Source organism: Apium graveolens, chromosome 3 (assembly GCF_009905375.1).
Source record: "Apium graveolens cultivar Ventura chromosome 3, ASM990537v1, whole genome shotgun sequence".
Lineage (NCBI taxonomy): Eukaryota > Viridiplantae > Streptophyta > Magnoliopsida > Apiales > Apiaceae > Apium > Apium graveolens.
The window spans coordinates 224,782,810-224,810,435 of NC_133649.1; the positions used below are offsets into that span (position 1 = coordinate 224,782,810).

General features: G+C 35.1%; 3 protein-coding genes across 4 annotated transcripts; 1 reads left to right on the top strand and 2 right to left on the bottom strand.

Annotated features, from left to right (window-relative positions):
- The first annotated feature begins 329 nt into the window (after window positions 1-329).
- Window positions 330-2,109, top strand: LOC141713142 (uncharacterized). The gene is made up of 2 exons (XM_074516429.1): window positions 330-692; window positions 1,011-2,109. The coding sequence occupies exons 1-2, from the start codon at window positions 563-565 to the stop codon at window positions 1,943-1,945; spliced, it is 1,065 nt and encodes a 354-aa protein (XP_074372530.1). The 5' UTR covers window positions 330-562; the 3' UTR covers window positions 1,946-2,109.
- Window positions 2,110-2,426: 317 nt separating this feature from the next.
- Window positions 2,427-4,246, bottom strand: LOC141713141 (cytochrome P450 CYP71D313-like). The gene is made up of 2 exons (XM_074516428.1): window positions 3,317-4,246; window positions 2,427-3,177 (listed from the first exon to the last, which is right to left on the bottom strand). The coding sequence occupies exons 1-2, from the start codon at window positions 4,238-4,240 to the stop codon at window positions 2,554-2,556; spliced, it is 1,548 nt and encodes a 515-aa protein (XP_074372529.1). The 5' UTR covers window positions 4,241-4,246; the 3' UTR covers window positions 2,427-2,553.
- Window positions 4,247-5,030: 784 nt separating this feature from the next.
- On the bottom strand, window positions 5,031-13,395 carry LOC141713143 (single-stranded DNA-binding protein, mitochondrial-like). Of its 2 annotated transcripts, XM_074516431.1 has the most exons (4): window positions 13,043-13,387; window positions 11,909-12,135; window positions 5,913-6,013; window positions 5,031-5,418 (listed from the first exon to the last, which is right to left on the bottom strand). In XM_074516431.1, exons 1-4 carry the CDS (start codon window positions 13,298-13,300, stop codon window positions 5,339-5,341), a joined length of 666 nt encoding a protein of 221 aa, XP_074372532.1. In that variant the 5' UTR covers window positions 13,301-13,387; the 3' UTR covers window positions 5,031-5,338. The 2 variants fall into 2 exon arrangements, with proteins under 2 accessions (XP_074372532.1, XP_074372533.1); XM_074516432.1 differs by lacking the exons at window positions 5,031-5,418; window positions 5,913-6,013 and adding an exon at window positions 9,294-10,198 and having other exon boundaries at window positions 13,043-13,395.
- Between the last annotated feature and the right edge of the window lie 14,231 nt (window positions 13,396-27,626).

The window sequence follows — 27,626 nt, forward strand, 5'->3', positions numbered from 1 at the left end:
CCGAGTTTTTTCTATTATATCTAGATATCTAATCTTTTTTCTGTTTAAATTGACCTGAGGTAGGACTTTGTATTTAAATGTAAGCAAAAGATCAGTTATGTGGTCACAAGACTTAATTACTTTGTTATATATGTATATATATCACACCATATGGTGCTTGCCCTCAGCTGCTTGTACATTTGGCAGCTCCACGAAATCTTTTGGCGTTTGTCTGCACTACTTGGATAATAACAAGTTTGAGTGCAAAGCAGATAAAGAATTTCCGACTTTATCCATGCATGAAGGAATACCATTACAACAAAGAGAGAATCCTGGTGATGAAACCAGAATGGTATAGTTTGGATAATAAGAAAAGCAACATCAAGCTTTGCCCCCCAACAATCATTTTACTATAACCAGATTGACAATCCATCATGGTGCGGGAGTCCACATTGTAAACATGTTTAACGTGTTTACTATATATTTGTAGCTCTGAAATGTAATATTTCAGAAAACTATCATTACTGTTAAACCTTCATCTAATATTTCCAAGCGAATAGATTTTATATTTTTCTTGAAGAAAATGGCAACACCGAGGGGACCCAGAGGTTTCGGCTACAATCGCAATCCTGCTGCCGTTTATGAAAAATTTACCCCCAGCTCCGAGTGGAAACAGGAGATAGAATGTGATATTCTGCTTATATTTCTCCCTGGTACGTAAATCAAATATATCGTGATGTCAATAAGGAAAATACAGATAGAAACACAATGCCCTGTATTTGTATTTAAGTAATTAAAATTTTAAATGTCATCCATCCCTTTAGAGTGTCCCAAACCTTGATTATGTGTAGTTCTCTCTGCCCTAATATTGAACTCTTAATAATGTCCTAAATTAGGATTATGATTTGAGATCTTCATTCAATGCCTGTTCACCTTTTTTTTGTTTTCCCACTTCACAGGGGCTTTAGTTATATAATTAACAGATATTTTTATTGACGTAGCAATGATAAAATTAAGTGGTTTGTTTACAGATTTTGTGAAACAGAATCTTAGGGTTACAACAGAACCAGGAAATATTGTTAGGGTCACAGGAGAACGTCAAGTTGGTGAGAAGGTGAGCCGTTTTCAAGAGGATTTTGAAATCCCAAGAAATTGTATCATAAAATCAATCCGTGCCAAATTTGAGGGTGGAATTTTAACCATTACATTTCCCCGAGTTGCCAATACTGCTGCTGCTGCTAAGACGACTGAGAAAGCTAAAGCAAGCCAGCCTAATTATCCAACATCACCACCTTCACAAAAACAAGACAAGAAAGAGCCAACTTCTCAAACAACTCAAGCAGCCAGTCCTGACATACCTGCATTGCCAACTCCGGTATTAAAGGAGCCAACTTCTCAAATAACTAAAGCAGCTATTCCTCATAACCCCGCATTACCAAGTCCCGAATTTAAAGAGCTTGAAAGAAGTAGATTCCAGACACCGAGTCCTCCAAAGCCTGCAAAGGCATCAAATTTCTCATCAAATACCCAAGCTGACTTACCAGAGGATCAGCCTAGAAAATTTATAGAATCCTCAAGGCCTCCACTTGTCGTTGACGATAAAACTCCTTTTCTGCCAACTTTGGCTGCCGGGAAAGCTACCATAAACGAAGAGGTTATCAAGGGAAAGAAGGATGTGAAGAAGAAAAAGACTGACAAGGAAGGTGAAATGTATCAAAATGGATTCGGAAAAAGAGGTGGCATTGAGAAGGTGGAGGAGGTGAGAGAACACAATGAGAATGCTGATAAAAAGATTGTTGAGAAAAGTGATGAAGTGGATTTGAAGCTAGTGATGAAGAGTCTTGGAAGGCGAATAAGTGAAGAAAAAGAATCGGTGGTGAATATGGGTGCTGCTGTTATGGTGATTGTGGGACTTGGTGCTTATGTTTACCACTCCTTCAGCTCTGCCAAATTACCAAATCGCTAGATTAATACATATTGTAATTGTATGTAAGTGTTCTTCTAATAAATGTGGATTAAATCAAGAATCTCCTATTCTCATGATGTACAGCTAGCAGATCAAAATGTATACAAGTCTTGTGTTAATTTGTGTAATTAACAAATGTACATGTATTTTCTTTCATTTGCTCCTACTATGTTAGCAGAAAACCTAGAAAAGAAAACAAGTTCAATTTAGATACGAGACATTGATTTTACCTTAAAATACAATCATAGTTTTGAATTTGACAGGGAACGATCATTGTTTTAATACGACCATAGATCATTGAATTTGAACTTTTGGTAAAGAAATTAGCCAAATTTCAATTACCACCAAAAACTAGAAATCTGAGGGGCATGTAATGTAATTATAAAGCCGATTAAATCATTTTATAGATTTGATTATGCTGTGAAAACATTTGCAGCACGCGGAGTCGTAAATTGAAGTATAAAAGATTTGGCAGCTTTGATGCATTTCATATTATCATGCAAGACAATTTATAATCCTACCAAGTGGGTTTAGAAGTATATGTTAACAGAAACATATATGACCTTCTGTTACAGACATTGATCCACTTGAAAATCAAGGACAAACTTTCAACTAGAGTCATTTGAAGTATGAGAAACCGCAGTCAAAAGTAAGCTAGTTTTTCTCTTGAGACTAGCTCCCAAGACTTCGTTCATGTCCAGATCTTCTGGTTTCAAACCATTCGGCAATTTCCAATCGAAATGATACAATAGCAGAGCAAGAGCTAACTCCATTGTGGCTACACCAAACGTGATGCCAGGGCATGATCTCCTACCTGCTCCAAACGGAATATAATTCATATTTGTGCCACTGTAATCAATACATTTCTTCTCAAATTTCTCGGGTTCAAAACTGTCGGGATTTGGCCAGTATTCAGGATCCCTATTGATTGCCCATGCATTCACAAAGAGTTTGCTTCCTACAGGAATAGTGTATCCTTCAACTTCACATTGTTGTCGGCATTCTCTAGGAAGTAACATAGGAGCTGGTGGATGTAGCCTCAGTGTTTCTTTTATTACAAGTTTTAGGTAAGTTAGATCTTGAAGATCAACTTCTTGTATTCTTGTCTTGCCCTTGAAGGCTTTTCTTACTTGGGCTTGTGCCTTCTCCATCACTTTAGGGTTTCTTACCAACTCGGACATAGCCCAGTCAAGTGTAGCCGCAGCAGTGTCAGTCCCAGCCGCAAGCATATCCTGCACATCACCACAAACATATTAATTGATTACAGGAAACGGAGAGAAAGAACCATTTTGTAATAGACTTTGTAGTGCTTAAACAGATTATCAATCACATTCAAAACGACTGTCATAAATTATTTAGATGAGTAGTTACAATAATGATGCCTTTGATGTCACTAGAGGTGATGGGGAACTGAAAGCTGCCTTCCTCTTGCAGTCTCAAAAGAACGTCAACCAAATCTTCGTCCCCGCCATCACTGTCCCGTTTCTCTTTATGCTCTTTAATGATGTTATAGAAAATTACATCAACCCGACTCCGAAGCTTGATCAGTTTAGATTTCAATCCACTAAAAGCATGAAGAAATTTATAAGAAGGAAACAAGTCGGCAATATCAAAGCCTCCTCCCGAAGCTGCCATCGATTCAATCAAGTGAACCAACTCATCTTGATACTTGCTTCTTTCTCCAATGGCCGCACGACATGCTATAGAATTAGACAGTGAAGTAAACTTATAAGTGAGATTGATGGGAGAATCCAAAGTTTTCTCAATAGATTCAACGAGTTTCCATGCCTCGTCTTCACGAATAGCTCGAAACGAAAGGACTTTGTTGACAGTGAGAAGCTCAACCTTACATATCTTTTTCATTTGCCTCCAGTAATCATCGTACCTACTGTACGCAACATCTTTACAACCCTCCAAAATTATCTTGCTTAGTTGGAGTTGTGCACGATCCGCAAATGCAAGATCATGAGTTTTCAATACTTGGTTAGCTAATGAAGATGATGACACAACAATGACGGAGATTTCAGCAAGTTGTAAGTGCATGATCGGGCCATGTTTCTTAGACAAGTCAGTAATTACACGGTGTTGTACTTGTCCTCCTAACTTATGAATATTTCCGATAATAGGTAGTTTTGGAGGCCCTGGAGGCAACTTTGGAGCAGTAGTGTTGGTACTTCTCTTTGCGAAAAAGATTAGGATGAGGACGAGGACAAAAGAAAGGACATATAGTGGAAATTGGAGATCCATTAGAGCTAAAGAGGGTAAAAAAAAGGATGCCAACTTAATGTATAACATTTTTGCTACAGCTATTCCACCTCCAAGAAGTAGAAACCATGTTTCCTATGATAATATGGCATGCCAGAGACATTTATAGTTCAAAGTGTAGGAGTAGGATCAACAGTGATGAATTAAAAAGTGGAATAGCCGAAACATGAAGATTCATTCTATATATTTTAAGCAACCAAGGCTTCTGAAGACTTGGATATTCATGTCCTAATATTGCAGTCTACAAACTAAAGTACAAATAGACATCACAATCCTCACTTGTCATCATCATCAACATAAATAAATCTATTAACTGCCGTTGGAATAATTGAAACATGATCTAGGACATACAGAGGCAGCTCATGCCTTCATTTCTGTTTCGCTCTCCCTTGGTTGGGAAAACAAAGCGTACATGTATTACAGAGTCGTAAAGTATACTAACAGTTCATAGCTATCCAATACACTAGTAATAATTTAGCCAAGTCCAACATATCCTTCAAATTATTAAATGACAAATAAGAGTTCCCAAACGATGACAGAAATGATTATTAGTAATGAATTCCGTTCAACTCTGAAAATCCTGCACATCAAGTCTTCAGGTATTGCATTATAATAGCCCACATTGCCTACAGGCTACACTATATTAGCACAGTTTTAGTGTAGTTCATAATTCACACTACGATAGTCCATTGCAAGAGTTGTAGTTTCTGCTTTCTACTAGGCGCCTTCAAATTTCAAGACCATTCAAATTTCAGTTTCCATGAATGTAATGATAGTCATTCAAGTTCACTTCATACAGAGTTTTCCCAGGGCATGTTCATGTAAATCTCCAGTGGTAACATAAAGTGAAAATAATTATTCATATCTACTGGAAAACAAAACTATCTACGTTTAATAAATTACAATGCCTGAGATATATTCCGAATTATCTCACTATCTCTTCCTGTAAGAAGAGATCAGCATAAAACTCACATCAGGAATAATAGCAAACACATAATTTCTTGGGGGTAACAGCCAAAGCCAGATATCAACAGTCAGAATCAGAATACAAGGGTACTGCAGTGTCTAACAATAATTACAGAAATGGCAAGTTTCGCGAGTCACGTTATAAAAGTTTTAATCTGGACTTCAGAAGTAACCAACTCCTTTCACTTCGCCCACAGGGGATTTCTGAGACGTATTTCCTAGTCCTAGGAACACAAGCCGACCTGCAAATCATTATATTAGTCAGTTCCATGCAATGGTGAGTTTGTTATATAGGTAAGCTCCATAAATCTAATCTTCCTTTATTAACATACATATCGTCTTCGTATATTAATTTTCTTAATGCAGAGGACATATGCTGGAGAAAAACAAGTTTCTATTGAATAATTCAAATGTTTAATAAGCAAAGCTTAATTTTCCATTACAGATGCATTGTAAGTCTGGAATCTGGAGCCAACTACAAGCAGAGAAATAGGGTAGCCATAGCCTAGCGGATACCATTATCCTCTTAATAATAAGATATCGAGGGTTTAAGCCTTAGCGGAGGCATGTGTGTATGTATTTAAGTATGTAATTAACCATAACAGCAGAGGAAAAAAATAAACAGATAATGGTAACACTTTACAGAGATAGATTGCGATGGTTGGGTTCTGTATAAGTTTGGGAGGCAGAAAGCGGGGAATTGCAAATTTGAAGGAAGACTGGAGAAACATTATACCAGTTTGGCGAATGGCAACCTCTCTTATGCGACGAACAAGACCAGTAATTGGGTCAGAAAATACTTTGGTCTCCAAATTTCCCTCCAAATACAAGATTGACCTACAACCAGCAAAATATCAAATTTGGTAAACAATTTCATAAATTATCAATATAGTGTTAGCATCACCGAGAGATTTGCATTACACATATAAGCAATCCAGAACTCTCGTCACTTAACTTAGTTTATGCATCATCTTAGAAAATTAACCATCATTCTTTTTAGGGTTAAGTAGACAGAGAAATGGAAGATTAGTAGGGAAAATATTTTGAAACTAAAGAAGCAACATAGCTTGAGGCGCCAAATTGTAATGAAATATACGGCAGTAAATGTAAAACAAGTACAGCTCACAATATGGTAAATATGGACGGAGAGTCTTATAAATTTTACGACAGCAATACTGGTTGTCAACCAAAAGCGAAACCTTAAATGGACATGGGCCAATGTATATGATCCGAGGAAGAAAAACAAATGTTAAGGTGGTTGAATTCTGAGAGAGAAAAACAGGGGTCCGATACACTTTAGCCTTATAGTCAGTAACACAGCAGTAATATTGATTGAAGGATGTAAAGTTGTCCATGTTGGGGCAAGTAAAGCTCATGAATTGATTATAATTTCTAACAAGGCTATGAATTAATTTCTACTTTCCCATTTCTTCAAATCCATTTCACATCTACTGAAGTGCAGCTAATGAATCAAAAGAATAATAATTCATTTGACCTTTTCAAAATTTGGTATTTATTTTCTGTAATATTACACTATATGATCCGGAGGATGTGAATTCCAGCACATTTACAAGGAAATGAATGATTTTAAGGCATGGAGAATGTCAGAAAATCTAGAGTGTTGATTCTCTACGACTACTATCACTATAATTCAAAAACGCTGAGAATTAAACTGGCGATCTTTTTTTTTTCTTTTCCACTATTTTATTTTCTCTCACTATCTACTCTACGGAGAAAATAGATCCAGGATTCTTGCTAAAAGCCTATCTAATCTATACTAATCTCTACTCTCCAGTTTCAATCTACGATTCTTTGCATCTCCTAAAATATTCTGCCAGTTACCGTTTCATCTCTCAAGTTCTTAATTTCTCAAATTCGGAACCTAGTTCCTACGAGTATGAGAAAACCTAGAATGACTACTATGTGAAACTGGGGAAATAATTGAATGTGATGACATTTGTAAAGGGAAGAAACTATTGTTCCCTACGTGATATTGTTGCATGCACAAGGAACCATGATATATGATGAAATGTGGTAAATAGTGCATCAATGACAATAATAAGCAGCAGAAATAAAGCTGAGCATACAGTTAAAAAACATTAGTTGGCATACTATTAAGCTCACCAAACAAGTTTTGAGTGTTTCACAAACTTGGGTGCAAATTCTCTAAATAAATAAGAGAACCTTTTTTTGACAAATATGGTTTATAGCCTTACAAATAAGTATTTGTTCTAAGAAATTCTTAGGGTGAGCGAGGGTCGAACTCAGGACCTGGGACGACGGAGGATAAACTCTTAACAACTTGAGCTATCCAACCTGCTCACCAAAGGACTAGATCCATTACTTGTTCTCTGCTTCACTATAGGTCCAGGGAGATATGTTGGAAAACCTTGTCAACCCTATGGGATATATACATGAGCTTATAATGGCAACCCTTGTCAACCCTATGGGATATATACATGAGCTCATACTTCTGAAATTTTTCTCATACAAACTTTTATGGATAACATATTCTGTAGAAGGGGGGGGGGTTGCTCTGCAGCAAAATGAGTTGCTTCTTAGCTCCCCGCTGCACCCTCAATGTAATGTACACCAAATGCTTCTAAGCCATGTAAATTACAGACCATGACCAACAGCAGAGGATTAGGTCTACGAATTATTTAATAACCAGTGATGGGGGCTAGGGTTAAAAGTAGGGTTTTGGGGTAAATAATTCTCACGCAAGAGAATAAAACATAACTTTTCAATATCACAAAAATAATAATCTCCCTTGATTACAATAATCAATCAATATTTATAAGAATCCTAAACAATATTCCTAATTTAAATAAACCCTAAAAGATAGCTATTCCCTAAATTAATAAATTATTACTAACATTATTAAGTAATTCTAGAATACTCTAATTAATGGGGCTTCCAATGCCTAAAATATTGTTCCCAAATAGTTTCTTTGGGCTTCTTAATGGGATGTCCTGCATCAATTTATCAATTCTCCTCTGTTGAAAAGAACTCGACTCCGTCGAGTTAATAAGAGTAGAAGGAACACGACAAAGTATCAGAGATTGTCGTATGAGGGGCACATGAGAACGAGCACAAGTAAAAGTATACGTGGTGCCTCCTTTGACAACAGAATAGGTGTTACGAAGAGCAGCATGATGCACATCATTGTCGGAAAGCCAGGGACGTCCCAAAATAATGTTGCACAATTTGACCGGCAAGACATCACACATAACTTTGTCTTTAAACCTTCCGATTGAAAATGTCACCGAACACTGCTCTTGAACTCGCAACTTCCTATTATCAACCCATGCTATGTCATAAGGCTTAGGATGAGGTTCCACCCTTAAACCCAATCGTGGAACTGCATCACTAGATATCACATTTGTACAACTACCGGTGTCAGTGATTACAGAGCAGATTTTACCAAAACATGTAGCTCTAGTCTGAAATATTTGTTGACGATGATGTGCTCAGACAACTTTAGTGTTGTTGCCCAAGGGTGATGACCGCAAAGCTCCAATACTGTTTTTCAACTCATCACACGCTCTTTGGTCCTCGTGAGTCATCTCGTTATAACCATCTGGAGGACATTCTTCTTCTTTTTCAACAATTGTTACTCTTTTTCCAAAATTTGGGGTTTTTGGAAAAGGACACTCAAAATATTTATGATCGGCCCCATTGCAGTTAGACCTGGAAAAATGGGTCTGGATCCGAAGAACCAAACCGGAATTCATGAAACCGAGATCCGATCCGAGATCCGAATCATACAATCCGATAATTACCCGAAAACCGATTTAAACCGATCCGAAAAATACCCGAACCAAAAATTTAACCGAAAATGATCCGAAATACAAGATCCGATTATAACTTGGAACCGATTAAAACCGAATAATATATTATCCGAACAGAATATGACCCGAAATAAGCAAAATTTATACTTTAAACAATTTTGTGTTTATGATAACATACTTATTTAATCATATTCTTTTGTAAAAGTACATTATATTATATTAAAAATTAAAAATACTAAATTAAATAACAAAGATATTTTTTAAATCTCAAAAATTTTAAAAATAAATAAGTTATGATCCGAAAATATCCGAACCGAATTTAATCCGAACAAAATTTTGTCCGATCTTAATCCGAATTTTATCCAATTTTAATATGAATTAGACCCGAACCGAATCACATCCGATCTGATCCGAATGGTCTTCAAATATATCATAATCCGAAAGTAGACCCGATCCGAAATTGATCCGATCTGAAACCGAACTGGTTATCCGAATTGCCAAGTCTAATTGCAGTTAAAGCATTTAAGATCCTTATCAGGCTGAACTTTGTTGATTTTGTTGTACAAATTCTATTGCGGGGTAAAACTCGTCCCTGATTAATACTAGACATTGAACCAGGTGACTTGTAACTTGAGACAAGATTTTCTCCAAAATTACCAAACAACTCTTCCTCAATTTGTTGGGCAGCTTGCATTATATCAGTTAAAGAGTAATAAAGATTGCCAGACATTCTTTTAGCAATAGCAGGTATCAAACCAGTTCGATACATGCTAACCAAGCTACTTTCATCAAGATTGAAGTCTGAACGAGTGGAAAAGTGATAAAACTTACTCGTATAATCAGCCACAGAAAGATTATCTTGCCTTAATTAGATGAACTTGATATGATTTTGTTGCTTGTAGTTAGCCGGCAGAAAATGACGTTGCATTAAAGCTTTCATCTCATCCCACAACAATACTTCTCTACCAACACCATGGTTGTCACGTCAGTGAGTCGAGTCGAGTCGACCGGGGTGCCCGACAAGTCGAGTCGTGACTAGTCGACAATGTATTAAACTACAAATATATAGATATAGAGATATATATAAATATTATATATGTGTTCTAATTTCTAACAACCCATTTTTTCCTTTTTCTCTTATATACATAGGAGATCTTAAACACTTCTTCGGAAGTTTAGGGTCTTCAAACGAGTCATAGGCTGCTTCATTAGTTTGATTTTCATTCTCCATCTGCCACAAGAATTGAACAGCCAAGTTAGAACATAACTAAAAAATCAAATATAAGTGCATAAATAAATTGGAACAATACGTGTGTGTAATGTGTATTATGTAAGTGTTTGTATATATATTATATATACATGTTTTGAGCTATTGTGTCTGTGGGTGTGTGTTACATGTTTGTAAGTGTGTCTAAGTGTATATATACATGTTTGTGTGTATATATAAGTGTATATGTGTGTAAACTGTATATATAAAAGAGCGAAAAGAAGAATTGAAGATTACCTGGGGTTTTGAGACTTGAAATCGCTACTGGACACTATAGAGTGGCTGGATTAGGTAAAAAGCAGGACTGAGCTTTTGTTTTTAGGTTATTTTACTACCCTTTCTGTAACTAGGCTTGGGCCTTTTCTAAATTTTTGAACCAGTCGGTCGACTGGGTCTTCTAATCGACCTGACTAGTCGACCTAGTCGACAAGTCGATAACCAGTCGCTCGAAACACACACAAAGCACAAGTCGACAGTTCAAGTCGCCCTGCCAAAAACGACTACTCCGACTAGTCGCGACTAGTCGAGCAACTCAACAACAATGACCAACACGACGATTGTTATCCTTTTCTTTATCCCACCACATGCGAGCTGTACCTCGTAGCTTAGCTTCAGCAAAATAAGTTTTTCTTGCATCATTCACCCTGTGACATTAAAAGAAACTTTCCAAACTATGTATCCAATCAAGAAAAATATCTCCACGAGTATCTTCATTAAATTCAGGAACCTCTAATTTTACTCATCTAACTTGATCCAAAGGCTCGTTTGCGGGAATTCTTTGTTGTTTAGGCAGCTCTTATTTGGTTCATGGCCAAGTAATTGATTCATACTATTTTGTATAGCTGCCTGTTGCCTAATCATAGTAATCATCTGCTCTTTTTAACTCATTGATTGAGAGTTTAAACTCTGCATTCGTCTCCTCTTGTTCTTGAATATGCTCTTTAAGCATTGCATTAACCTCTGTAGCATTCACCATTTTTTTTCTGGACTGTCAAAATCAGGCACAACTTTTGTTTTGTAACTAAGTGGGCTGGGACAAAAACCAGAAGGAGTCTATTTGTATGTGTGCCAAGTATTTGATTTAAGTTTTGAGAGAAAATAACTGGGAAAAAATTTAATGGGTGATGTAGGTTGATTCAGGAACAAGGCTGTTTGGTGGTTGTTGGAGGCTAGCTGGTTGCTGGTGGTGGCTATGGGTGGTTGCCGGAGGCTGCTGGTGACAGAAGTATGGTGTTTGGGTGGAGGAACGAAGGCTTTGATACCACTTTGATGGGGGCTAGGGTTAAAAGTAGGGTTTTGGGGTAAATAATTCTCACGCAAGAGAATAAAACACAACTTTTCAATATCACAAAAATAATAATCTCCCTTGATTACAATAATCAATCAATACTTATAAGAATCCTAAACAATATTCCTAATTTAAATAAACCCTAATAGATAGCTATTCCCTAAATTAATAAATTATTACTAACATTATTAAGCAACTCTGGAATACTGTAATTAATGGGCTTCCAAAGCCTAAAATATTGTTCCCAAATAGTTTCTTTGGGCTTTTTAATGGGATGTCCAGCATCAACTAGGCTGTACAGTTGCTACATACAACAATAAACAATGAGTTGTAGCTCTAAGAGCTAACACGTTAATTGAAAAAAAATACCAATGTAAAATACTGACCCAGGAGTGATATGCTTAATGGCAACGTCTCCTAACTTCTCCCGGTAAATTGAAACACGGTGCCACTGGACTGCACATCGATTTGCATAATCTTTTGGTTCTTCATTCTCTAAAGGTCTCCGATTATTCCGAATTCCTCCTGTTCCTATTGACAGCAGTGTCACTGTCCTCCCACTCCTTAGTTTCTTTTGGATTGGAATCTGTCCTACTTGCCCCACAAGTATAGCCTGGTTGCACATGAAAATTAGAATCTCAAAATCAATCAAGCATGTTAGTCTTAGCAAATCACAAAAATCCTGTATATCCGCAACCCAAATCGCTATCTACTCCTAGAACATACAGGCCCAATATACAACTTTTGCATAATATTGATGAGCTTAGGCTGTATCGACTAATTTCTAGCTATTGACATTTATCCTACTAATTCCGATATACAAATTACAATAACTTAATAAATAGTATTATATGCTCCCTGTTACTTATTCCTTCAATTTTACTGAACTTATAATAAATAGTATTATATGCTTCATTTGTAAGGAACAAAATTAGGGGGATAAAAAAATATTGTACTATATCATGGGCAGAATATTCAATTAAAACACCATTCCATTCATACAAATTCTAACTAGAACTCGAACTCATTTCTTCACAAACTTGATATAAAAATCGGTCATTTACTTTACTCTTGCTTCATTTCTTCCACCTTATAACTTTGTCATAACATTTTCTTCATTTCTTTACCCCATTCAGAGCTATTAATTTGCACTATGTTCAGGACACAAAGTTCTTTTCAAATACAATAAAAAAAACCCTGTAACATGATCCCCTCTGAACAAATAAAAGTCCCAGGTCCCAAGCATGTCATATCGACGAGTTTTACTAGTAAATACATTTTGTATGTAAATGCATCTTTCAAAAACTAGGTAATAATAACATTCATAATTTCCAATCAATCCAAATGTGACCTATAAACTCTATAAATGAATATTCGATAAAATGAATATTTGTTTCGGGTCCGAATACAATGACAATGACAGTAACCTCATTAAACGAAAAAAATGCAATCCAAAAAAATTGATTTAACCTACAAAAAAGCGAACATTTATACATACAAATATGAAGAAATTGTAACACCTTATAAATGCCAGAATCGAGGCCATTTTCAAGAGGGCTATCAACATAAACAGGGCGTTTAGACACATCAACCTCGGGAACTGAGTCAGTTGCATCACCTTCCACGTCAGCAGCCGTTTGTGTTGCATTTTCATTAAAAGAAAAATGAGAAGTAGTACAATACGAAGACGATGAAAAGGGGGTGAATGATTTGATGGGGTGGTTTGATAAAAATGAACGACAGAGTCTTGTTAAAATTGAAAAAGCCATGGCTTTCATTTCTTAAAACCCTAGTTAAACCCCCACCTCTTGCTTTTTCTTTCGGAGGAACGGACGGCTGTGATGTGTTTTGTCTTGTGAAGAGATTTTGATCGGCCGTTGGGGAGGCTTCAACTTTTCTCTATTTTTCAAAACCAAATATCATGGTTAATTTCCGGGATTCTATATTATATTATATTAATTAATATTATTATTGTTAAATTTCATTTTTTCAGTAATAAAATACGTAAATTAATAATCATAATGTGTTTAACTTTAATGGTATATATAACATATTTTTAGAATAGATAAATACACAGTTATATATTGCTTAATTTTAAGCCGTGAGTCATTTGCTATATAAAATATATTTAAGGTAGAATTTAGATTTGATATGCAATTTTCAAACAATGTTAAAAAAGGTTAGAAATTGAAAAAGAAATAAGAGAGAGAATTAGCGGGACGAAACAGAAGAGTATTATTAATGTTACCATATCAACTAAACTAAAATTATATTTAGATTAATTGATAAAATGACAAGTGCCTTTTTTAAAGGATGAGCTAGACTTGACATATCATAAATTTTGTTTTAGTATAGTGTAGATTGGGAATACGAAGATATCGGTCAAAATACCAATTTAGGATTAATCGAAGAAAAAATCGGATGCATTTTATATTTTAAAATATATTCAATTTAATTTTAGTAGTAATTTATAAGTTAATATACATTTATCATATTATATAATTTATAATTATTTAAATTTAATTGAAATTCTATATTTTATATAATATTTTATTTGCAATATACCGTTCAAGAAAAATAAGGATTAATCGAACTTCAAAAATCGAATCGGCCACGTCTCTTTCGTAGAATTAATCGAGGATTAATCGATAAAATTGAGGATCTTTACGATCATGGATCCCGCCATTATAAATTGTTTTAATTGAAAATATAGTTTTACATTTTAACTCACAATATAATACTATATTAATGAATTTATATTGAATGAAATAACATATTTTCTGAAAATTTCTACATTAAAATTATAGTCTCTTGATTTTAAAATAATATGATTCCAGTGTGCATGATTTGCTAATATTTATTTTGTTATCACGAGATGATTTCGAATTTTCTATATACAATTTTAGGATTTTTAAATTAATTTGTATTTGATGTACTTTATAATCATCCTACCATTTTGGTCCGAGTTTACTATTTGGTCTAGTTTATAGTCTTCTTACCAACAAACTTTTTTCTTAAGAATTGGCCATATAAGCATCTCATATAATTATGTTACGTTCGATACTTTTATATTTAAGGGCACGTTGTTTCTTAAAAAATATAACTGTTAGGTAATGAATACAATACGGAAGGATGAATGTGTTTTGGATATTTTTAAGGCTTTTTGAATTTTTGTTACTAGGGTAACAAAGCAGATTAAAAATGCAGTAATATTATGTTAACTGAAATAAAATAGTGCACACAATATTTCAAAACTCACTTAATTTTGTATTAAAATCAAGCTAGTGTTTTGTTATAAATCCTGGGTTCTTTGTAAGTAAAGAACTCAACTTCTTCCTTGAGAGAATACAAGAAAAACTAGATCTGTTTGATACTTCTAAAATAAAAGAACTAGTGTTTATTTTATAGATTAGTAAACACAGTTTTACATAACATGCAATAAAATGTACTAAACCCTACTTCAAGTTATCTCCAAAGCTTTCCATTTATGGCTTAGTGTAACTTTGCAAATTGTGCAGGTCTGTGACTTTACTTTGTCAGTTAATTTTGACCTTTGATCTTGCACTCTTCAAACTGCTTTTGTAGACTTTTCAATCTAAGTGATTAGATCGTTTGTTGATTGACAATCTTGAATATTAACTTTTCTGCATTCTGTACTTAAGGTTCATATCGAGATCTCCAGTTTGATTTATAGAGAACTGACATCTCGATAAGTATAATGACTTATCGAGATCTCTGAGTTCTCTATAAGTGTCTTTGACTTGTCGAGGTCTCTGAGTTCTCTATAAGTGAACTTAGCTTGTCGAGGTCTCCAAATTTCTGCATGTAGAAATGACTTGTCGATATCTCTGATATCTCTATAAGCATTTTGACTTATCGATATCTCTGAGATCTCTAATGAGAAAATTGACTTGTCGATATCTCTAATCTTCATGTCTTCATTTTTACTTGTCGATATCTCTGAGTTCTCTAATGCAAAAATGACTTGTCGATATCTCAGAGATCTCTATATACATTTTGACTTGTAGATTTCTCTGAGATCTCTAATGATAATTTGACTTGTCGATATCTCCAATCTTCATATCTTCATTTGGCTTGTCGATATCTCTGAGACTTCTCTATAAACTATTTTAGACTTCTCGATAAGTCAATCTGGAGTTCTTGAATGATTTCTCTATATGAAATGATCTGTGACTTGTAGATATCTTGACTTAGAACATTTTTCCTAAAACAAATTTATTCTGTTAGGAGCAATTGATGATATCAAGCAGAAACTGTTAGAAGCATCTACAAATTGTAATTACTAGCATCGACGGATGATAGTTACGAGCATCGACGGATGATTACAAGCATCGACTGATGATGATGACTGCATCGACGAATGATGATGACATCGACGGATGTTGATATTCGACGGATAACAATATCAACGGATGATGATGTCAACGAATGATGAAATCGGTATTTATCACATCAGTTGATCTTTGAAAAGGAAAAAGAAACAGGAACTCAAGTCGGTGAAGGACTTTATCTTAGAAGCAATAGTATAGGTTTCCTTGTTGTTAATAGAATATGATTCCTTATACATTGGTAGCTGTGCTCTATATAAAGCACATATTAGCTTCATACTATAAGCATTGCGACATTGTTATATCTTTCGCATGACCTATCAGCTCTCAAGGATATTTGTTCATCCTTTCGAGAGAGTACTTGTATAATAAGTTTTTATAAGATTAATATAAAAACTGTTGATTCTGTTGAAGTTTTGTCGAATTAATTATATTAAATGTATTCACCCCCCCCCCTCTACGGTTGATTAAGGGCCTAACAATTGGTATTAGAGCTTGCTGTTAACATACAAACAGTTTAATATCTGAAGATTAATCAACCATGTCAGAAAAAGGTGAAGAAGAAACACAGAATCTGGATCCAAAGCCACAACCCCCAACCACATCACAAATAAGCAACAACATGAGTAGGTATGAAGCAATCAAGGTGCCCATCCTGAAAGTGCATGAATATCCAATCTGGAAAGTCAGGATGGCCATGTGCTTGGAAACCACAGATCCTGAATATATGAACATGATCTATGATGGTCCTCACAAACCAATGAAGGTAGCTGTTTCGGTTGCAGGAGAACCAGAAAAGATGATAGATAAAGACAGGAATGACTACTCTCCCGAATATATCTCATCTATCATGAAGGATGCTAAGGTTAGACATATCTTGCACAACAGTCTTGATAGTGTTATGTCCAATAGAGTCATTGGATGTAAGACATCAAAAGAGATATGGGATGTTTTAGAAGTAAAGTGTCAAGGAACAACTGCTATCAAGAAGAACATGATGACAATACTTACTCAAGAATATAAGCACTTTGACTCAAGGGACAATGAGTCCTTAACTGAGATCTATGACAGATTTCAGAAGTTGTTGAATGACTTATCCCTTGTCGACAAAGAATATGATTTGGAGGACTCAAACCTGAAGCTCCTACTTGATCTTCCTGAAAAGTGGGACTATAAAGTTATATCAATAAGCGATAACTATGAACTTGATGAAACTCCTCTAGATGAGATCTACGGAATTTTGAAAACTCATGAACTAGAGATAGAGCAAAGAAGCAAGAGGAAAGGATCAAAAGCTGGACCAGTTGCATTCAAAGTTGAAGAGAAGCCATATGAGAAAGTTAGGAGGAAAAGCTACTCCAAAGGGAAATCCATGATTGCTAAGTCAGATAATGAATCATCAAATTCTCATGATGACTTAAATTCTGATACTAAATCAGATACTAACAGTGATCACAACAACAATGAAGATATGGATCAAATGGTTGCCCTACTTGTTAAGAGTTTCAAGAAGATGGTCTATAGAAACTTCAGAAAAGGGAAAAGATTTCCCAGAAAAGGTTCCAGTTCCTCAAACTCTGATAAGAAGAACAACAGAAGAAATAAGGAATCAGGATCTGAAAGACTTGACAAGTCAAAAGAGAGATGTTACAACTTTGATGGAATTGGACACTTTGCAGTTGACTGCAGAAAACCCAGAGTTGAGAAGAAACAAGCTTTGATCTCAAAGAAGAGAAACTGGGATGATTCATCTGACTCAGATGATGGGATCAATTATGCTCTCATGGAAAATGCTAATGCTAAGATCGACAATGCTAAATTAAAGGTACCTCAGTCTACCCTTGTATTTGATACAGATGACACTATGAGTTAAGATTATTTCTTAAGTCTATGCATGTTAGTTTTAGGGATCAAACCTTAGAGAATAATAGAATCAAGAGTGAAAATTTTGTGCTTAATAAAAGGAATGATTACCTAGAAACTGAGTTGCTTTCCAAGCTAAAAAATCAAAAATAAAGAGATAATGCTATTTATGTTAAAGAAAAATTGTTAGAAAAACATGCTTATCTAGAAAATGAGCTAGCTAAAGAAAGAGAAGTCATTAAACTTTGGACTAACTCAAGAAAAGCAACCCGGGAAATCTTAGAGAATGGTTGTTGGGGATCAGGATTAGGATATTCAGCTAGATCTAATTCTGATAAGAAAAGTGGAGAAGAAACTGAGAAAACAGAACCAATAAAAATTGATAGTGAGGTCAAATTGAACAAGGTTCAAATAAAGACCATTAAGTTTAATCCTAGTGTTAATTCTGTTAAGTCAATTCATGAGGAAGGTACTACCTCAACACCTAGATCAAACTTAATTACTGAAAAGAGTGAACAAGTTCACTAAAACTCAGTAAATATTGGTTCAATGACTCAGAAACAGCTTAAGCAAAAGCTGAAGGATCTACACATGAAAGACAAGAGGAAAAAGTCTAGGAAAAATAGGAATGTCAAGGTAGGTGTTAATAAGAATGGAAATTATGTAACCCCACCTAATGCACCTAGAAAGACCTGTTCAAACTGTGGTAGCCCTAACCATCTTGCTAATTCTTACAGGAAGAATAAAGAGATAAAAGTTATTCCTTCTAAATCAGAGTTTAGGAATAGAACAGCTAGATATAAACCACAGAATCCTTGTTTTCATTATGGCAGTGTTTGGCACTCTATTTATACATATAAAGAGTATCACAGTTTGTATTATGATTTTTATAAACTGAAACCCTCTTTAGTTAAAGCAAAATATGTTTCTGCATGTATAAATACTGATAGTAAGAATGTTAACATAAATTCTGATATGAAGTCTTCTGCTGCATATTTTAACAAACTTAAAAAGGCCAAAGGATCCAAGCAAGTCTGGATCCTTAAAAATACTAACTGATTCAAATTACTGATTGCAGGGTGACAGGAGGAATGCTCTAGTCTTGGACAGTGGATGCTCAGGACATATGATTGGTTATAAATCCCGGCTATCATAATTTGAGGAGAAGGTTGGCCCAAGCGTTTCTTATGGAGATGAAAACTTAGGAAAAATCTTGGGATATGGCAAAATCAAAGTTGGCAATGTCATCATTGAAAATGTAGCTCTAGTTGCAGGACTCAAGAATAATCTGATTAGTGTGAGTCAAATCTGTGACAGGGGTTACCATGTCAACTTTTACAAGGAGCATTATGAAATTGTCAGTAAGTCTAATGGCAAGATCACATTAACTGGTGTAAGACATGGTAGTTTGTATGAAGTCAGGGTTTCCACAAGAATTGATAATTCAAAAGTTTGTCTACTGAGTAGAGCATCTGTGGAAGACAGCTGGAACTGACATAAAAGACTTTTTCACCTCAGCTTCAACAATATCAATGAACTTATGAGAAAAGATCTTGTAAGAGTATTTCCCGAAGCAGTGTTTACTCCTAATGGCTTATGTGATTCATGCCAGAAAGCCAAAAAAGGAAGACATCTTTCAAGAGTAAAATTGAATCCTCAATTCTTGAACCATATCATCTACTTCATGTTGATCTCTTTGGTCCAGTGAATATTATGTCTATTGCCAAGAAGAGGTATGCATTCGTAATTGTTGATGAATATACAAGATACACATGGGTGTATTTTCTGTACACTAAGGATGAATCTCCATCCATTCTTCTTGATCATGTGAGGGAGCTGGAAAAAGGGTCTGAAAGGCATATGTCATAGCCTATTTGTTTATTCGAGGATTTAACTCAACTCAAATAAGAATGTAATAAGTCACTATTGGATCCATCGTCAAAGAGATCTCACAAAGTAACATCTGTCAAAAGATTCAGAAACAATGTTCATCTACAGACTTGAGAAATTACTTCACTGGAAGAAGTTCAAGAAATTGATCAAGCCTCAGTGATATAAATCAAGATTGTGGATTTAATCAAGTGACAGAGATCTTGTCAGGGTATCAATTAATTACAGGGATTTAATCTGAAGAAAATCAAGTTATCAAAGTCAAGACATGAAGAAATGTCATGAAAGTTAGTCACTCATGAACCAGACAGTACATCGAGTGTCAACATTGAAGTGGTGGAATTGATTTATAATTGACAGTGATTTTCAGAAGATTTTCAGAAGAATGGTTATTGTTGAAGAGTGGTATTAATTCTCTATTAATTAATTAAGTCATATAGTTTAATTAAGAAAATAAATTATATCTGCAAAGATTAATTTATTTATTAATTGAATTAATTGATTAATTAATTCTGAATTAATATTAGGAATTTTCAGAATTGATTTTGAATTTATATTCAATATTAATTCAGCATGACAATCAATTGAACTGGTATGACAATCAGATTGTCATACCGAAAGTCATACCAGCTCAAATAGATTGTCATACCGAAAGTTCTACTAGTTCAACAGATTGTCATGCTAGTACAAATGATTGTCTCACCGATTGTCTTGCTAGTTCAACAGATTGTCATGCCGATTGTCATGGTAGTACAACAGATTGTCTCACCGAAAGTTCTACCAGCTGTGGGATTGTCATGCCAGTTCATTTCAGTTCTGTTGGTTATTATTTAAAAGACAGAAGCAGCAGACATTCATTTTTATCAACACAACAGAAGTCAACAACTCAAGAACAAAAGAACACAGCAGCAGCAAAATATTTCATCTCTCTGTTGAATTCAAGATCAATAATTTCTAGCTAGCAAAGTTAAATCCAAACCACTAGAAATCATTCTCTTGTTCTTGTGTAACTATCTAGCGGATCATAATCCCTAGAATTTAATCTCAAATTGCGTTTAGCATTTGATTCTTTTTATTGCAAAAATAGAAAAAGTTTATGTCGAATTTATTCTAGATTTGTGATAATTAATTTGAGATTAATCCCTTGTAATCGATACCGTTGTTGTAACACCTTTCAAGTTTAATAATATTTTTATTTAACTTGAATTTTGTTTCAATTTTTATTCCGCACTAAATTCGATTAAACGGTATAGATTGTATTCAACCCCCCCTTCTACAAACACATTGGGACCTAACAGGGTCAACATACAAAGTGAAGATCATCAGAAGTGATAATGGAACTGAATTCAAGAATAGCTCTATGAAAGAGTTCTACAAACTCAAGGGGATAAAATAAGAGTTTTCTGCTCCTGGATCTCCACAACCAAATGGAGTTGTTGAAAGAAAGAATAGAATTCTGATAGAAGCTGCAATAACCATGCTAGAAGAAGCAAGATTGCCTACCTACTTCTGGGCTGAGGCTGTGCAAAGTGTTTGTTTTACACAAAATGCAATATTGATCAACAAGCATGGAAAAACACCATTTGAGATGGTGAAAGGAAAGAAGCCAAATTTGAAGTTCTTTCATATATTTGGTTGTAAGTGTTTTGTTCTGAAAACTCATCCGGAGCAGCTGACCAAGTTTGATCTGAAAGCTGATGAAGATATATTTGTAAGTTATCCGTTGACTACAAAAGCCTTCAGAGTTTACAATCTGAGAACAAGAATAGTCATGGAGTCTATACATGTATCTTTTGATGATAAGAAGATAACAGGTCTAGAAGATGTAGATGACCATGACAAGTTGAGATTTGAAAATGAAGTACCTTATGATGAACATTTAAATCCTGACTCTGATAAAGTAAGTCCTTATATCACTCAAAGCTCTAAGATTCCACATAAAAGTGGAAATACTTCTGACACTGAAGCATATGTTGGGGGGAGCAACATAAATTAAATCCAGATACTACAACACGTGATTCATCTCAAGAAAAATTAGTAGAAAGATCATCAGACTCATCTTCCTCAAACTCTGATCAGTCAAATACTGATAACAATGGGAATACTGATTCAGGGGGAGCATCAGGAAACAACAGTGGTACTACTCAAAGAAATAACAGAGAATTCATGGATCAAGGGGGAGGTTCTTCTTCTAGGAGTTAACTTCCATTAGCAAGAAAATGCTCTAAGTCACAGACACCTTACTTAATCATTAGAAACCATGATAGTGGTGTAAGAACATGAAAAACCACTCAGATTGAATGTCTCTACCATTCTTTTCTATCTCAAACAGAAGCCACCTCAAGTGTCTCTCAAAAGACACTTATTATAAAAAAACAGAAAGACTTGGTACAAAAAGCTACAAATCCTGTTGTAGCTTAGTCAAAACTCGAAGCATCTCAAGTTCCTCATTCTTCAAAACCTTCAGAAATTGTAAAGAGGAAACTTGTACTTGCTGGATTAGAATCAGATTCATATGAGGACAATGCTACCTTATCTTCCAAATTTCCAAACCTTTCGTCTGATTCTTCTCCAAAACTAGTTGTTTTATCAACTGGAAAAGACACAGCTGCTGATTCTCATACAAATTCCAGACCAAAGAGGAGAAGATTGGTCAAAGCTTATTACAATCGGCACTTGCTCAAGCTTAAACAGGAAATTGCCGAGGAGACATAGAGTGCATTAAATCTAAATTCTGATATCCAGTCTACTGCTGAGGCGCTTGTAGAACTGTCTGAAACTCCAGTCATGCAATATCACAAGAGAGCAAGTGAAGTCTCTCATGAGCAAGTAGAAGCTAGTATCAAGAGGCTGCAAGGGAAATGACTTGTTCCTGGATCAAGCACACAAGAACATGTATCTCAAAGGGGTACATCAGTTATTTCTTCTGATCCAATCACACAAGAACCTGCACCTCAAAGTGGTGCAGCAGATATTAAAGCACAAAAGCCTCTGATTAAAACTGCTCAAGAGTCTATTACTGTAATTGTGGAGAAAAGTACACAAGAACCTGGTTGTCAAAGTCATTCAGCAACTCCTAATTCTCCAGCTACACAAGAACCATTGCATCAAAGTTGCAATGCAAGCCTTACTCCTGCTGTAGTGACTCTTATTATTGAGGCTGAAGGCAGAGGTCATCCGTCTCAAATGTCTACTGATATTTTATCAGTACCACAACTGAATGTTCACACGGAATCTGCATCTTCAGATTCACAAGATGCTCAGAGTACTAAAGGAACAGATGCTGAACATCAGTCTGTTGAATCTCTGGAAAACTATGATGTATCAAAGGCTATTGATCTCCCTGCAAGTCTAAGTACTGATACTTTCTTACAGTCCATACATTCTACCATTCCACCACATGAGATAATCCCTGTTTTTGTTGAAAAACAGTCCATTTATTCTTATTTTTCATCACTTGAAGAAATCCCTGTTGTTGCTGAAGATGTAGTAGCACAACAGTCCATTCATAAAGATTCATCCATTTCAGAATCACTACAGCATTCTATAAGACCTGCGCTCCTGGAAGTTAATCTTGAAGCTCCAATTCATTTATTTACAATACTTGAAGATGTGGAGAAAACTACTGAAGGTGTGGAAGCTTCTGAAGCCACTGGATCAATTTCTCATTCTATTCTGCATACTGAAGCTAATGATAAAGTTCAAAAACTAGTGCAAGCTCCAGTTGCTATTGAAGAATCTAATGATGGTAAATAAACTCATGTATCTAATGTTATGTTAGATCTTGAGAATGATCTTTTCTTTCCTGATGATATGCCTATGCATGTGAGACAACAGAAAATGAAAGAGTTAGATGCTCAGAAAAAGCAGGATTATTCTGATAATCTCTGGAATGCTTATTGAAAAGATAATACATATCCTATTTTCAGAACACGTGCATTTGAACATCTGGAAATAACTGAATAGAAGATTATAAATCCTGATGTGCTTGATCATCTGAAAGTATCAACTTAAGTTGTCAGATCCTTACACACAACTCATGAAGCAACAACTACTCAAATCAATCAGATTAAAGAATCATTGATTACTTCAAAGCTGCTTACTCATCAGGAAATTCAGAAACAAATTTCACCAATAGTTTCCAGACAAACTACAATTGAAGCCAGTAAAGCTAGATTAGAAGCTAAACAAGATCAAATGCCTGATCAACTTACAGAAGTACAGAATTCAATGGAGCTGATTCTTTCTCTACTGCTTGGTGATGATGCCAAAAAGGGGGAGAAAATTGATAAATCTAAATGCAAATAGCTGTCATTATTAAGTACTGATGATGAAAATCCTGATAGAGGTAATAAGGGGGAATAGAAGGAGAGTAAAAGAGGAAGTAAAAGGAATGAAAGAAGAGTTGAAGAATTGACTGTGACTACTAAAATGCTACAATATTCACAACTCACAACTGTTGCTAATGAAGACCAAGGTATTCTGGAGAAAGAGGCTGGTGATGAAGCAAGCCAATATCTTCAAACTCTGAAAGTTAAAGGAAGAAAGACAACTCTATTCTACAAGGATCCAAAGATTCAATTATTTGATTTTGAGTTGAGTAGAAGAATATTTGCAAAGGATAATCCTGGAGTTGATCTTGAACAACTAAGGCAAACGGAGGAAGACTTTAAAAATTCTATGAGGACATCAAATGCTGATATTGCTATTGTTTCTCAAGTACTTTATGAAGATGATCCTTCTAACAGAGCAACCAGATGTATAGTTACAAGGGAAATCAGTCAGGCAGAAGATGAAAGATCTCTTAGATCACAAGCTATTGGAACTGCTGACATGAAGCTTAAAGGAAAGGAGAAGATAGAAGAAAAGTCAAGGATTTCAAAGTCTAAAGCTAAAGCCGGAGTTAGTATCCGAGGAATTTAAATCTTAAACTCTGATAGATTTAATCTATACAATAGTTCAAGCTCTTGATACTGAAGAAAATTTACTTGAAACAGAAATCATCCAAGCTAGTCAAAGAAGGAAGATTTCTGGAAGCATTCTGAGCCGAGGAAGTGGAATTAACCTCTGACATTGCTTAAGTTAAAGAAGCAGTTCAGGATGAAGAGTTAAATTCTGATATTCACTGAAGAAAGATTGATTATGCATACTTGATTCCTGCATTTAGATAGTTTTGACATCATTCATTGGAACTTGTCCATAATTCCATAATGAACAAGTAGGGGGAGATTGTTAGGAGCAATTGATGATATCAAATAGAAACTATCAGAAGCATCTACATATGGTAATTAATAGCATCGACTGATGATAGTTACAAACATCGACGGATAATTACAAGCATCGACAGATGATGATGATTGCATCGACGAATGATGATGACATCGGCAGATGTTGACATTCGACGGATAATAATATCAACGGATGATGATGTCAACGGATGATAAAATCAGTATTTGTCATATCAGTTGATCTTTGAAGAGGAAAAGGAAACAGGAACTCAAGTCGGTGAAGGATTTTATCTCAGAAGCAATAGCATAGGTTTCCTTGTTGTTAATAGAATAAGATTTCTTATACATTGGTAGTTGTGCTCTATATAAAGCACAGATTAGGTTCATGCTATAAGAATTGCGACATTGTTATATCTTTCGCATAAACTAGCAGCTCTCAAGGATATTTGTTCATCCTTTCGAGAGAGTACTTGTGTAATAAGTTTTTATAAGATCAAAATTAAAACTGTTGATTCTATTGAAGCTTTGTCGAGTTGATTATATTAACTGTATTCACCCCCCTCTACAGTTGATTAAGGGCCTAACATATTCAACTTCAAGTTTCTTCACAATTTCTCTGAGGCATGATCTTCTTGATCTTCTTCCAGAGTTTATTCTTAGGCTTGAGACTGTTTATAGAAAAATACTCCAGTCTGATCTTTCACACTTTTACAAACTCAAGTAATACAATACAAAATATAAATTTAGATTATCATACAACTAATTTTTAGGGCTATCAATATGACTTAGTCTTGTTATATTACAGGAATGTCTTGCACAACAATCTCCCCCAATTTGTGAGAAGATTGTTATCATAAATTTATGCCTGGTAACAAGACTGACCCCAAGTTACGATGAACAATAAAATATTACATAAAAATTGACAGAATACAAATACAACCTTTATACATTGAATGGTTGCATGAGTTTGATAAGTACATTCATTACATGAAATTCTCATAGCCTGACTCCTTTCTAATAAGGTCCTTAAGATTTACTAGCACTTGAAGTTCTTCAAAGATTTCAGTCCCTCTTAGAGCTTCCACAAGCTTGAGCCAATCATCCAATGAATAACCATTCAAGTAACCAACTCTGAATCTTGAAAATCTTCCAACCTTTATATTCAGAAAATGCCCATCCTTAGAGATTCTGCTCATCCCCTTTTCCTTGAGCTCATTTGATCTTTGTTCAAACCTGGAAATTTCTGCTACATACTTCCTATCCTTTTTTCCTTTTCAACCTTTGCTTTTGCTTTTCTTTCCTCTCTCACTACTAACTATACACACAACACAACCCTCCATGCCATTGTACTTTTGTCCTTAACCTTCATTAAGCTGATCACCCTCTTTATTTCTGTGGCTGAAAAGTATCCATTAATCCCCTGCCAAGTAGAGTGTAGGAACCATCTTGATAGTAGATTATGACTTCTCCCAATGACATAACCCAAACTTTGACTATTTCCTCAGCTAACGGTTGAAAATAGTCATCATCTGAGATGCACCAATTTAATGGTAGAAAATTAGTTTGATCAAAATAATTTCAGATAACCCTTTCTTCAATTTGCAGTTTCTTTGGTTTCTTTTCAACAGATTTGAAATGAGTTTTGAGTGGTGGCTTAAATGAAGGTAGGTTTGAGATTTTCTTTGGAGTGGTTTGGCTGGAGGTGATTGGTATTTTAAGTAGAGTGTTTTCAGTTTGTTTATACAGAAGTTTAGGCTTAGAGGTTAAAGGTGGTTGAATGTTTGAGCTTGTAGGTTTAGTGTCTTGAGCATGTTGGATTTGAGTTGATTGGACATTTTTCTTTGAGCCTTCACCATCTTCCCTCTTATTTCTTCTTCTTTCATCTCCCCTTTTCTTATCATCTCTTTTCTTCTCATCTTGCTTTCTTTCTTCAACTTTGCTACCTGTTGCTTTAGAAGAATGACTTGGATTTGAGCCAGGAGGTTTTTGCTCATCATGCTTCTGCTCATCATCATCCTTGTCATCTTTTAAGTTGAATTGTGAGTTTGGCAGCATGGTATCAGCATCTTGAAGAAATCTTCCCAAGATTCTGATCATCTCCTCATCTTCAATTTTCTTGTTCTTCTTGGACTTTAGATCATTTTCAAGGGTCATTATCAATCTCACATTTTCTCTTACACCCTTTTAGCATAAAAACAATGTAAAATCTATTCCTTCTTCCAAATATACCCTGAAATGCAAAACACTACAAAAACACATTAAAAACACAAATAACTTGAGGACAAATCACCAATTCGAGCCTTTACGAAGCGTTCTAAGTGGATATAAATTCCACTTATCACACCCCCAAACTTGAATCGATGCTTGTCCTCAAGCATAAACAGACTTAAAACTACAAAACAACCTAATGCATGAATGCAACTACGTGAATGCAACCGATCCCCTCAGAATAACCATAACCAACAAACAAGCTAATGCCTCTAAGAATGCCATCACTTAAAATAGAGTTCGAATAAATCCCCACAAACCAACGTGTGGATGCTTAACAGATATACTCTCGATACTAGATCAATAACCATAACTTATCTATCATCAAAATAATCACAAGTTTATAAATAGAATAGACGATAAGCACATAATGACTCACAACACTTTCATTTTACTAGAGTTATACAAGGATTCATGCCATATTATTGAACACATCATAAAAATGTTTATTTGACCGTGCAATAAATGAGGTCCCACAAGACTTATACAATAATACCCATGTAGCG